The sequence below is a fragment of the Hoplias malabaricus genome, chromosome 18, assembly GCF_029633855.1.
Source record: "Hoplias malabaricus isolate fHopMal1 chromosome 18, fHopMal1.hap1, whole genome shotgun sequence".
In the NCBI taxonomy this organism is placed as follows: domain Eukaryota; kingdom Metazoa; phylum Chordata; class Actinopteri; order Characiformes; family Erythrinidae; genus Hoplias; species Hoplias malabaricus.
The window spans coordinates 16,024,269-16,036,484 of record NC_089817.1 but is presented as its reverse complement, the minus strand read 5'-3'; the positions used below and the strand labels follow the sequence as shown (position 1 = coordinate 16,036,484).

Sequence of the window (12,216 nt, the reverse complement as noted above, 5' to 3'; positions counted from 1 at the left end):
CTGGATGGAACTTTCCTTCTTAGAACATGTCTGTAGAAAGTAACATTTGTGTAAGACCACAATAGACAATAGTAATACACATTGTTGATGCACAGTGCTCAGTTTATATTTTATTATATATTTTTAAACAGTGACGTTGATCAAGGAAAGCATAAACTATCAGGTTCTTTTGATTCACTACTGTTCATTTTTATATGCACTACACATACAGCCTCAACTTTTTTGGAACTGAATTTCTAGTAGATTTAATATGGCATTAAAATGTCACTGATCGTTGCAGATTGAGACAGATTAGCACTAACGGAGCGGGCCTAATCTCTAAAAGCTGCTCTATATATTAGCTCTGAGTGACTGATAAAGTCAAATCCTGCTGAATGTGGCCCAGTGAGGCGTTTCCCAGTCCTGTTCCACTGCACTGCTTTTCCCTGCATTTACTCACTCGATTTGACTCATTAGCTCATTAACCAGCCTTTAAATGGGTTGAGGATGGATGTGTTAGATCTAGAAAAACACCTAAATGTGCAGTGGAATCCTAGGGCTTCCCCCAAGAGCAGAAAAAAGACACATTGTCTTAGGATGAAGTGTAGTCCTAGGAGGAAGCAGTAGAAGAGACTTCTACTTGAAAAATGTGACTTAAATCTTACAGTGACTCTCAAACTGAGTACACTAATGTATTCATGTGTAAATTACACAATGTGTTTTAGATTTTTCATAATTTTGTTTCAGGGCGGCACAGTGGTGCAGCAGGTAGTGTCGCACTCACACAGCTCCAGGGAGCTGGAGGTTGTGGGTTCGATTCCCGCTCCAGGTGACTGTCTGTGAGGAGTGTGGTGTGTTCTCCCTGTGTCTATGTGGGTTTCCTCCCACAGTCCAAAAACACACGTTGGTAGGCTCCAAAGTGTCCATAGATGTGTGAGTGAATGTGTGTGTTGCCCTGTGAAGGACTGGCGCCCCCTCCAGGGTGTATTCCCACCTTGCGCCCAATGATTCCAGGTAGGCTCTGGACCCACTGCGACCCTGAACTGGATACAGACAATGAATGAATGAATGAATAATTCTGTTTTAATGAAATTCATTTGTATTTTCCATTAACAATATACAATATTAAACTTCCATAAAAAAAACATTGCTGACAAAGTTTCCAAAACCCAAGAAAAATCTCACAATGCTAGCTTGATGAAGAAATTTGCTCACTACTTGCCAAAGAGATGACAAAACCAAAACCGAGTACTGTTACCAAATGGATTCTGATCCAGATCTATTTTTAAAGCTCAGTGATCCTGTCCTTTCCCCTGCATGGCTAAATAACAACTAATCGCTTTTTGAGTAATAAATCTGACCATAATCTTTGACTTTTATCTACAGAAGACATACACAATGAAACTATACAAACGCATATTTGCGTTTACGAGAGTATACGACTTTGTCCGCCGTTCGGTGATACAGATGACTGAACAGTGCGGCAACGGTAGAGTGCAGAGCCGGATACTGTGTGAACACGGGCTGCGTACCACACAAACTAACTACACCGTGAAATACATGACTTTTGCTGGTGCACTACTCTGACGCCCTCTTTAGTTTGTCAGGGTGCGGTTTTTCGACGCAGCCATAGACTCAATTAGCAGTAAATATCACCAGCTGCTCCTATTTGGGCTTAGAGTTTAAATATTTTCAACGGTCGCAATTTCCGGAGAAGTAGCTGTTTGTGTGCTACTTTAGCCGGTGGGTTTTCTTTTAGTGTGTCTTTCTTCACACCAGTTAGTCAAAGAAGCCAACCGTTCACGATGCCGACCGAGAACCTGAGCGACAAACGCATGTCCAAGTTCAAAAACAAGGGCAAGGAACCGACGGTAAGTTTAAGCCGCCAATTAAACATTAGCTTAAACAGTATTTCCATTTTTTAGGTTGGTCACTTACACGTGAGAAAACGTGTTCAGTGAATTGGCTTGTTATTTGAATAAGTTAATGGCCCTAAATCCTTCAAAGTATTATTTAATACAAATGTAAACTGAGATTGCTGAGCACCTCTGGTTTGAAACTGCAGTGTTCTCAAAGCAGTTATGATCCATGGAGCCAGGATTTCTTGCATCATAAACTTAAAGAACCCGTCCCATCGGCTCAGGCATATTTGCATGTAATAGACAATTTGGAGTTGCATCTAACCGCTTGTGTGGTTTTTGAGGAAGTAATTTCAGGAACTTTTCAGTTGGAAATTTTATATGGCTTTGATGTACAGATGAGTCCAGTAATACTGATGGAGTTGAAATCGCAAATGTGTTTAACGTATTAAGTTATGTATTTATATAATGGAGGCTCTGTCTTAAATGTGCATTACAGATTGTAATGGAGTCAGACTATTGTTAAACAATGTGTCTAGTAGCATATTTGGCCTTTATCTAATTGTGAGCCATGGACTTAAGGTTTGAGTAAGCTTCTCTAGAATGTTAAACTTTACAAGGAACACTTAACTTGGCTGTACTACTATTAAATACACTGAATTTTAACAAGAAACATGAACTCTTGTCTTATATATTTCCTGAAGAAAATGCGTGAACGCAGGGTTGCAGAATGTGTTGAACTTCGTAAAGCGCACAGAGTGGAGAGCATCCTAAAGAGGAGGAATATTTCATCTCAGGCTGATGAAGAACCCCTTTCACCAGAGTACAACACTGACAACCAACAGGTTTTAAACACTCCACTTCACTTCAGTAAAGTGGTCTCAAACATTTTTACTATTTCTTAATATGTTGTCATCCTCACAGGTGATCTCTGCAGCAATTGACGAGATCATTGCTAATGTTAACAGTGATTGTCCAGAGAAACAGACTCATGGTTGTCAAATGGCCAGGTATGAACATTGTGGATAAACATTTCTGCTGTGCTCCAAGCTTTGAACGTTTCATGCCCATGTTCTCCTGTCATTTAGGAAGCTACTGTCTCGGGAGAGGAACCCCCCTCTTAAGGAGATAGTGGATGCTGGCTTGCTTTCCCGCTTTGTGGAGTTCTTGGGAAGGAATGATAATCCCACTCTGCAGTTTGAGGCTGCTTGGTCCCTTACCAATGTGGCATCAGGCACCTCTTGGCACACACAGCAGGTGGTAGAACATGGAGCAGTGCCAGCCTTCATTGCCCTCTTGGCCTCACCCATGCTCAACATAAGTGAGCAGGCCATCTGGGCTCTGGGGAACATTGCAGGTAACACCTGTGATCTATTGAGAGGGCCTGAAGTGCAGCATTTGTTAAACATGTAGCTCTGTGGATCCAAAGCATCAGCACTCCTAAATTTTGTCAGTAACGAAACTTAAGCAACACATGAAGTTGATGCCCAAAATAAAACTTAGTAAATCAATTACATCTTATAACCTTTCTTGCAATGAACATGGCCCCATGGGCAGATATGGCATTAAATGCTAACTTTGGTTCCTACAACATGCAATCTATAGGATTGTCCACAACTGGAGCATGCCAGGGCACAGCCCCTCCACTCTTTACAATTGTGAAGGCATTCTCTGGATTCAGGTTGTTGCCAATAAGTAGTGTTCAGTTATTCCAGTTCAGATTTGGCTAAAAGCCAAAATACATAGTTTTAGTACTGAAGCACTGCTCTGCCTGAACTAATGTTTCTGTGATTACTAATATTGTGTAAACAGTAGATATTAATAAATTGTAGAGGAACTTGCATTGTTTGTAAGCCTACAGACATGGGTCTTATATCTGATGGGGGCTGCTGCAAATTATGGAGGTAATCAAATTGATGTAATGGTGCCTGTGAATTTATTTGATATTAGTAATGATGGGTAACATCAGACTTGGACATTTTTGACAAACATTTCAGCCTTGCCTTAGAGTTGAAGTTATATGCCAGTCATGAACCTACAGTAGATTCAAGTTGATATGCTGCAGTCACTTCTATCTAAACATATCTCTTCCTGTAGGTGATGGCCCAACATATAGAGATGCGCTTATAGACTGCAATGTGATCCCTGCTCTACTGACTCGCCTAACACCAGATGCTCCAGTAAGTCAGTAATGAGGGCAGAAAGGCTGTTTTTGAAGAGTGCAGTTTTCAAACAGCATAGGCTGTAACTTTAACTGGAGCCTAAACTGAACATGGGATTAAGACATTTTAATGTGTTAACACTTGTGACCTAAAAGGGAATAATCATCTTGGACTGGAGACTTTAACTGTTAGGTTTTATACCCATTATTTGATACTCCCCTTTTAAATAAGCTTCATTCAATAGCTAGTCTCCCCATAATCTCATGATGCTACCAACTAGTAGTTAGTACATGCTTTGTTTAAAATTGTGAAGCCATTCATTGGGTAGTGGGTGGTTATAATTCCACCAAACTGCTAACTTGATGCACTTGGAAGGAGAACACTTGTCTCATGCTTAACACATGCCTGAATTGACAAGCATCATACTTGCATCCTACAGTGTAGCCACTTGAAAATCAGATTTGAGTGTATGAGTGTAATACCCTATTTACAACTTCTGTTTTACAACCTCCAGATTGGCTACCTCCGCAACCTAACATGGACCCTCTCCAACCTGTGCAGAAACAAGAACCCCTTTCCTCGCTTCTCTGCTGTCCAGCAGATGCTTCCTTCCATTGTACAGCTGCTTCACCACTGTGACAAATCAGTCTTGTCTGATGCATGCTGGGCCATATCTTACCTCACAGATGGCCCCAATGAGCGGATTGATGTCGTAATTAAGACTGGAATCCTTCCACGGCTGGTTGAGCTTCTGGGCTTTGAGGAACTTGCGGTGCTGGTGAATATTAAGCTTAATTTGCATGTATTTAAATATTGCATAGTTGATCTGTGAACTCATGACAAGAGCTTACTTGAGTAACAGTTGCTACAAGCTTGTCACAAGTTTTTTTATTTATTTATTTATTTATTTTTTAAATAGACTCCATCCCTGCGCTCCATTGGGAACATAGTGAGTGGCTCTGACCTGCAGACACAGATGGCAATTGATGCAGGTGTGCTTAATGCCTTGCCTAAGCTGATGCGACATCCCAAACCCAGTGTGCAGAAGGAGGCAGCCTGGGCTGTGTCCAACATCGCAGCTGGGCCACGCCAGCAGATCCAGCAGCTAATCACATGTGGTCTACTGGCCCCCCTTGTGGGTCTGCTGAAGAATGTAGGTGGAGAGGTTTATGTACCATTATCTTTGGCTGGAGATACCTGTTGCTAGCTTATACAGCTGCCTCTTACATGCCAAATGGATGCAGGGTCAGTTGCACATACTCAGAAATTAATGTTAAGTCTATGCAAGGCACAGTACACACGTTAGTGATGGGCAGGCATTTTCCTTAAACTAAAAACGTACTAAATTTTCATCTTTCCAGTCTAAATGCTTGGCTTTACTTGATTGTTTACTTGGTGCATATTCCAGGCTGACTTTAAAACCCAGCGAGAGGCTGTCTGGGCAGTCACAAATTACACCAGTGGAGGAACAGTTGAGCAGGTGGTGCAGCTTGTCAAGTGTGGTGGCCTAGAGGCCATTCTAAACCTCCTTACAGTCAAAGATGCCAAGACTGTCCTGGTCATCCTGGATGCTATCAATAACATTTTCTTGGTAAGTGTGCCTTGTTGGCAGTAAGGGACTAGTATCCAACTTGGTAAAAAGCATGTTCAATTAAGCCAAACTTGCATTTCCACAGGCTGCTGAGAAGCTAGGGGAGGTGGAAAAGCTATGTCTACTAGTGGAAGAGTTGGGTGGGTTGGATCGCATTGAGCTCCTCCAGAACCATGAAAACAACGCTGTTTATCGTGCTGCTCAAGGACTAATAGAGAAGTACTTCAGTGAGGTGGGTTTATTGGGACTGGTTTACCAAACTTGGATGTGCTGTGTAGAATTTGGTGTTTTACTCCTAACTAGTACATAATGGCAGTAAGTTTATTCCCCTTTCCAACTGCAGGATGGTGAAGATGAATGCCTGAAGACAGAGGCCACTGAAAGAGATTTTGTGTTTAGCCCAACTGAAGTCCAAAAAAGATTTGACTTTTGATAGTTTTATGCCCTTTATTTTTGTATGAATAAATAACATTTTTGCAGTATTTTGTGGTCACTTGTTTCATTTTGGAATATGGAGTTGAACAAAACCAAGTACATGATTGCACACTGTCTTGTGACATCAGTTACTTTCAGAAGTTCCCAAGCATTGGATGTATGAAGTTTTGAAAAATACCTTTTTTAAATGTTGGAATCAAACAGCATGTGATGGGCCAGTGCAAAGCATCAATTGGAAGAAAAAACATGACCAAGGCGCATTAATCAAGGATAATGGTGACCGGAATACAACTAAGCTGGTTCTTAGAAAAAGGCACAAAAGGAAAGTATTGTTGTAAGCCTTAATTTCCTGAAGTAAAAATTTCAGACAATACTTAATTACTGAAAATTAAAAATCCAAATGGGTGTATATGCTTTCATACATGTACTAGTATGAACAATGATCTACAGTGGCCATATCCAAAGCAACTTAACTTTTCAATGTAATACTTCACGAGTAACATCTGTCTGTCAAGCAACTTGATGTCTACAGGGAACTAAATTGATGGCTTGAATTCCATGCTCCCACTTGAATTAGTCAGGAATGTAACTGGTCAAATGTTTAATAAAATCAATGTTCAAGTCATATACATTGTCTTAAAATACAGTGGAGAAGCTCCAGATTTCCTATCAATGTTAAACTGGCCAAGGGAGTTTCAAGTAGACTACTATGGAAATATAGGTTGGCCAATGGTAAAGCACTCAAAACCCTAATACAATCATTTCAAGACTCTTTGGAATGTGAAGAAAAGTTAAGCACTGTCATTTTGCAAAATGCAATGAGGATGTAGAAAAAATTTTCACAGAAAGGAAACTCGTGCATGTTGCATCTTCAATAACTTTCATGGCGATCAATTTGAAGACTTCATACAGTACTTCAGTGGTGCTATTGCATGTTCATTTAATCATCATCATCATCGTCGTCATCACTTTCTTTCTTCTTCACTTTGTCTTTAGGTGGACTGGTCACCGGTGGAAGGTCCAGTCGTGCCCAGGTCATTGGTTCAGCCTTCTTCAGTACTATCTCAATCTTAGCAGCCATCATGTTCATTGAGCTTTTACCTGCATCAATTACCTATGGTAAGAAGAATTAAATAAATTTTTTTGAGAAATTAATGTATAGAATTTAGTTCTATGGTTTGTCAGGATAAGTACTTACACCCCATAAGATGATCTTCTGATTAAATTCCTTATCTCCATCAAATATAATTTGAATATCCAGCTTAAAGAGAAGACAAAGGGAGATTGCGTTTTAAACGTATAACTTTACTGTACATGCTATAAAGAAAAAAACTGGTTTTCCTAAATAAGTTGCAGTTATACAGAGAATATTTAAAAATGCTACAATACCCTCAAAATCACCCCAGACATCATTTAATAGATACAATGACTACAAAAGCCAATAAAATGTGATAGTATATACCTAAATTTTTTGTGAACAAATTACTAAAATTTTAACCTGTCAAAAAAATCTTCTACCATTCACAGGAAGTAACTAATAAAATTACTACAAAATAATAACTCCTAAAATTCTTGTTCCAGGAATGACTATAACTTGATAAAATATGTCACAGAACCACAAAAGGTCCCTCTAGATTTTTAGGAGTTATTATTACAGCATTGTAGAAGACACTGACAAAAATAAGATAACTCACTGTGGTACTATTCCCATCCACATAGCTCAGTTCAGGGATAGAGTTTTTGGCATAGACAGTGATGGTGACTTGACTCCCTGTTTGGTGCCAATCAAACCTGCATGGAACAACCTTTTTACCCTGTAAACATGCAAAAGAAAAAAAGGCATTGAGATGTTTATCATTAATGTAACGTAAATGTACTCGAATCAATAAACAGCTAAAATTAAAAATTAATTGGAGTGTGTATGACCTTGCAACACCAGACCATGTTTAACTAAAATGCAGTGACATCATCTGACTCGTTTCAAACAAAAGACTTCAATTACTTAAACACTTCCACCTTCATAAGAACTGCATGAAATGATTGCCCAAGTATAATACTGGTAATGTCACATCATTAACTGAAACATACTGCGTCCTTCTTTCGCCACAAATGTGTCCCCTTGGAGCATCCCTCTTGTGAGAGAAAAGTGTTGAAGTCAGAGGTTTTCCTTTTACAGCAGCTCCAGTATTTCATCCTTGGGGGGATTAAAAAGAAATATATGATCACAAAACTGACCCACTGCAGAGACCATTTAAATCAGTGTTTAAACCTCCCCTTAAACAAATACATAAAAATGTTTTTGGGGGTGGGTGGTTGTCACACTTGACTGACTAGCTGACACATTAATTTTTAATTTCATTATAATCACTAAAATCAGAAAAGAAAATCCACATAGAAAAGTGTTTTTCTTAGATTTAGATAGGCTTATTATGGGCTTTTGCCCTGCTAAGATATAATTATAGATATTATTAATGAGCTGTTTACCCTTCATGGAAGATTGGGAATCCAGCATGATACAAGCAGACATCTTTATTGCTCTCTTCCCCATTAAAGGTCTGGGGAAAAAGAATAGTGTAATGATTGGTTCTGCACAATTATTTACCTATATATCAGAGGAAAATGTGTTTAGGTGTGCAAATTCTTGTAAAGAAGTAGGACAGTACCTTAGTGCAGCCTCCATTTTTACAAGATGTTCCGATCTTAATTTCATCCCCTTCCTCCTCTGCCAAAAAAAAAAAAAAACTAAAGTCTTAGTCAAACTAAGACTTTTGTATTTTCCTATATTCACACTTGGGAATGTGTAGAGGGATATAAAATAATTCTCACCTTTTTTGTCTGGTGAATTTTCAGACAACTTGAGCTTTTCTAAAGCCTGCTTGAGTGAAGCAGAGACCATCTGCTTAAGTCTAGTGATGGGCTCATCCGCACTGTGTGATCAAATAAAAGTCTGTCATATGTCTTTATACATTTATCTTTTTAAATAACATTGTTATTCTTTTCTGCATGGGCTTCTGCACTAAAAGCAAGATGACCTGCAGTGTTTACATTGCCCTGTCTACTTCATATTGAGTATGTTTAAAAGTATTTTCCTAGTTCATAAACCTGGTCCAGTGGCCTGTATGTGGAAGCACTGACAAATAAACAAATGTAAAATCTAACATTTCCTAAATGTTTCCTAAATAAATCCTAACAATTGTCTCTGTGCCCTGTGAAGGACTGGCGTCCCCTCCAGGGTGTAATCCCGCCTTGCGCCCGATGATTCCAGGTAGGCTCTGGACCCCCCGTGACCCTAAATTGGATAAGCGGTTACAGATAATGAATGAATGAATGAATTGTCTCTGTGTTTAACAACATTCTGTTAACTCAGAATTTAATTAATGGATATTATACCACAGTTATGACCCTGCGATGTGATTGGCTGTGAGACATTCCTGGAGTGACAATTTACACGATAATGGCACTCTGACCAAAGCTCTTCAGGCATGACTCCACAAAATACATGTAACCTAGCAACGACGCCTGGACTTTTTCACACAATGGAGAACTGGTTTATTTTATGTTCGCTCACCTTATATATATATATATATATATAAATTGCTATGTCTATGTAACTCAAGTCCAGGCAATGGTTTGATGTAATGGTTTAACCATTGTTTACAGCGGATTCATATCATAGTGAAATATATATATCACTATGATGTGAATCCGCTGTAAACAATGGTAAAACCATTCCATTTTATTGATTTGATGCATACTTCTGTCTTGATTTAGACAGAGAACAGCTCTGAATAATGCAGCCTTGTTTCCCAACAAATCTGGTGTGAACACAGACCAACTAGCTGGAGAGAGCCAAAGTTCGGAAATCCTGGACGGGTCCAACATCGGACAAGTTAAAGATCCAGAGTTCGTTGAAAGGAGCAAAGAACGTGTAACTGAATGGAACTATTCTTCCTTATGGAAGGTTGACAAACAAACTAATCATTTTTCACAGTCTTTATCTTCACTAATAATAAACTGTGATAACAAACTGGTATAATCGCAATAATACACTCGAGGTTGTACTAATTTTCAGCACAAGGCCGTGCCAATCCCTCTTCTGTATTATGGCTTACTTTGTGTGTGTGTGTGTGTATGTATGAATGCATGACATTTTATAATGAACAGACAATTATATAAAACATGAGCAGACATGCCCCCCCCCTTTTTTGAGGACTATGTAATTGTGTTTAAAAAGCAATGATATTGCCACACCCACCACGACAGTACTTGGTTATGCATGAATTCCTTTATACTCTTGCTACATATGAATTGTGATTATATTCAATATTGATACAACAATCTTTCAAGTCCCTGATTCCACAAAATTCATGAAGAATTAAATTGTCCCAGTCCCATTAGAATGCAATCTCTGATTGAGCAATTTGACTCTCCATGTTTCACCTGACTGACTGTTTCAAATCTATCAAATTAATAGATAAATTAATTGTTCACTAGCAATTATTCAAATTAATGAGTATCTGAATCTTGGCTCATGCAGAAAGTTTTCAAGCCCTTCAGAAAATGAGTTAACCAGAGCTCTATTTGTTAGGTTGTGCAAAGCTAAACCATGGTCAGGAATCCGGATTTTAACATGCTTTTTCCAGACCAGCCCTAGGGCTGAAAGTAAGTGCTCTATAAAATTAATCTGATAAACAGCTATCTTTAATGCTAAGTGAAGCTTCACCTTGGTCGATGGATTGACTCGGCTGGTTTCGGAGCTTGTATGATGGACTCACTGAACTTTGGCTTAAAGTCATCTATATCCTTCTTCTCTCCAGATGTTTTGACCTCTGGTTTAACAGGCTCAGGTGGCTTCTCTTTGTTATGAGGGCCTTTTGTACAACCCTGTGACAAATTAAGAAACCAACAAAATACACAATTTTAGCATTTTGGTTGACTTTCCACGATAAGCACATTCTGTCTCAAAAATATTACTCACAGCAATACTGAGAAAGTCTGAGAAATCCGTTGTTCGTCTCTTACAGCAGGACCAGCCCTGGTGAAGAAAACAGCATGCGTTTAAAAAGCTAATTATTCAAAAATGAATTTGCTCTATAAACCTGCCGTTTTCACTAGTTACCTTTAGGGCGTCGTGAAAAACAGGGACTCCGGGGTGATATGTACAAGCATCTGTAGATAAAGGACTTAATCTTAGTAAAACATCTCGTAAAATTAAGTTAGTTTGGGGGAAAAGATTTGACTATATTGACTTAATTTTAAATTTATACACACAACTTGTCTTGTTAAATATCTGTCTAGCCGGTTAGCCATAGCCTTTAAGGCTAAAGTTAAGAAGTACAGCTATTTATGAGCAATAAAGTTTTCACAACAATTACGGAGTAGTATTAGATACACGCAGAAAAAGGCTAAACAGACATGGACATTCAACTCCAAATTACTACTCGGTCCTCGTTAGAAATCTACCGCGGGCTTAGCTCAGATAGCTAGCTAATAGTTTGAATGGCTGTGAGCATGTGAACGGTTTTAGCTTCTTCGCACTCACCGTCAGGGTTATTTTCAGGGTCAAACCTTTGACCGCATCCCTTGTTGTAGCAAAGCACGGACATTATGTAGATCCAGTAGCTGTAAACTCAGAAGTGAACGGCGCTCAGACTCAGTATAAAGCCGCGGCTTCGGGACTTTTCTAGAAGCTACTACCAGCATCACACAGCACCAGTTCCGTCCTCCGGAACTGCTCGGTAAACTTCGGTAAGTCTCGGAAACTGTCCTCCGGAGGCGTTCGATAAACTTCGGCAGTTTTCGGAAACAGTCGCAAGGTGGCCCAGAAAGTCAAAGCTCATAACGTAAGAAGCAAACAAAAGATTTTAACACAAAAGCATTAAATTACTGCTGAAGTTACCATTTAGAATGCAATCCATGCTGAATACAATTTTAAAATGTTTTTATTTTTTTACAGCAGTGCTATTGTAAAACAAAAATGTCCATTAATGATTACTAGTTTCTGTAAGAATATTTAAAAAATGTATAAAGTATCAGTAACATCTTTTTAAAAAATTAGGATAATTTTCAGTGTCACATTAGGATAATAGAACATCATCACTTACAACATCATTGGGAATCAACAGAAGCTTTTAATGGCACAGGAACTTACTTAAATCTTAATACTCATTAAAATGCCATGTAAAAATGT

The 12,216-nt window shown here is 38.9% G+C and overlaps 2 protein-coding genes across 2 annotated transcripts; one reads left to right on the top strand and one right to left on the bottom strand.

The window, feature by feature from the left end:
• Positions 1 to 1,683: 1,683 nt before the first annotated feature.
• Positions 1,684 to 6,073, top strand: kpna7 (karyopherin alpha 7 (importin alpha 8)). The gene is made up of 10 exons (XM_066650784.1): positions 1,684 to 1,850; positions 2,543 to 2,683; positions 2,763 to 2,848; positions 2,927 to 3,195; positions 3,936 to 4,018; positions 4,515 to 4,778; positions 4,920 to 5,153; positions 5,409 to 5,591; positions 5,677 to 5,823; positions 5,935 to 6,073. The coding sequence occupies exons 1-10, from the start codon at positions 1,785 to 1,787 to the stop codon at positions 6,022 to 6,024; spliced, it is 1,563 nt and encodes a 520-aa protein (XP_066506881.1). The 5' UTR covers positions 1,684 to 1,784; the 3' UTR covers positions 6,025 to 6,073.
• chordc1b (cysteine and histidine-rich domain (CHORD) containing 1b) lies at positions 6,061 to 11,758 on the bottom strand. Its single transcript, XM_066650786.1, has 11 exons — positions 11,569 to 11,758; positions 11,146 to 11,195; positions 11,005 to 11,061; positions 10,750 to 10,910; positions 8,853 to 8,953; positions 8,690 to 8,748; positions 8,511 to 8,581; positions 8,115 to 8,220; positions 7,721 to 7,840; positions 7,225 to 7,287; positions 6,061 to 7,140 (listed from the first exon to the last, which is right to left on the bottom strand). The coding sequence occupies exons 1-11, from the start codon at positions 11,630 to 11,632 to the stop codon at positions 6,967 to 6,969; spliced, it is 1,026 nt and encodes a 341-aa protein (XP_066506883.1). The 5' UTR covers positions 11,633 to 11,758; the 3' UTR covers positions 6,061 to 6,966.
• Positions 11,759 to 12,216: the final 458 nt, after the last annotated feature.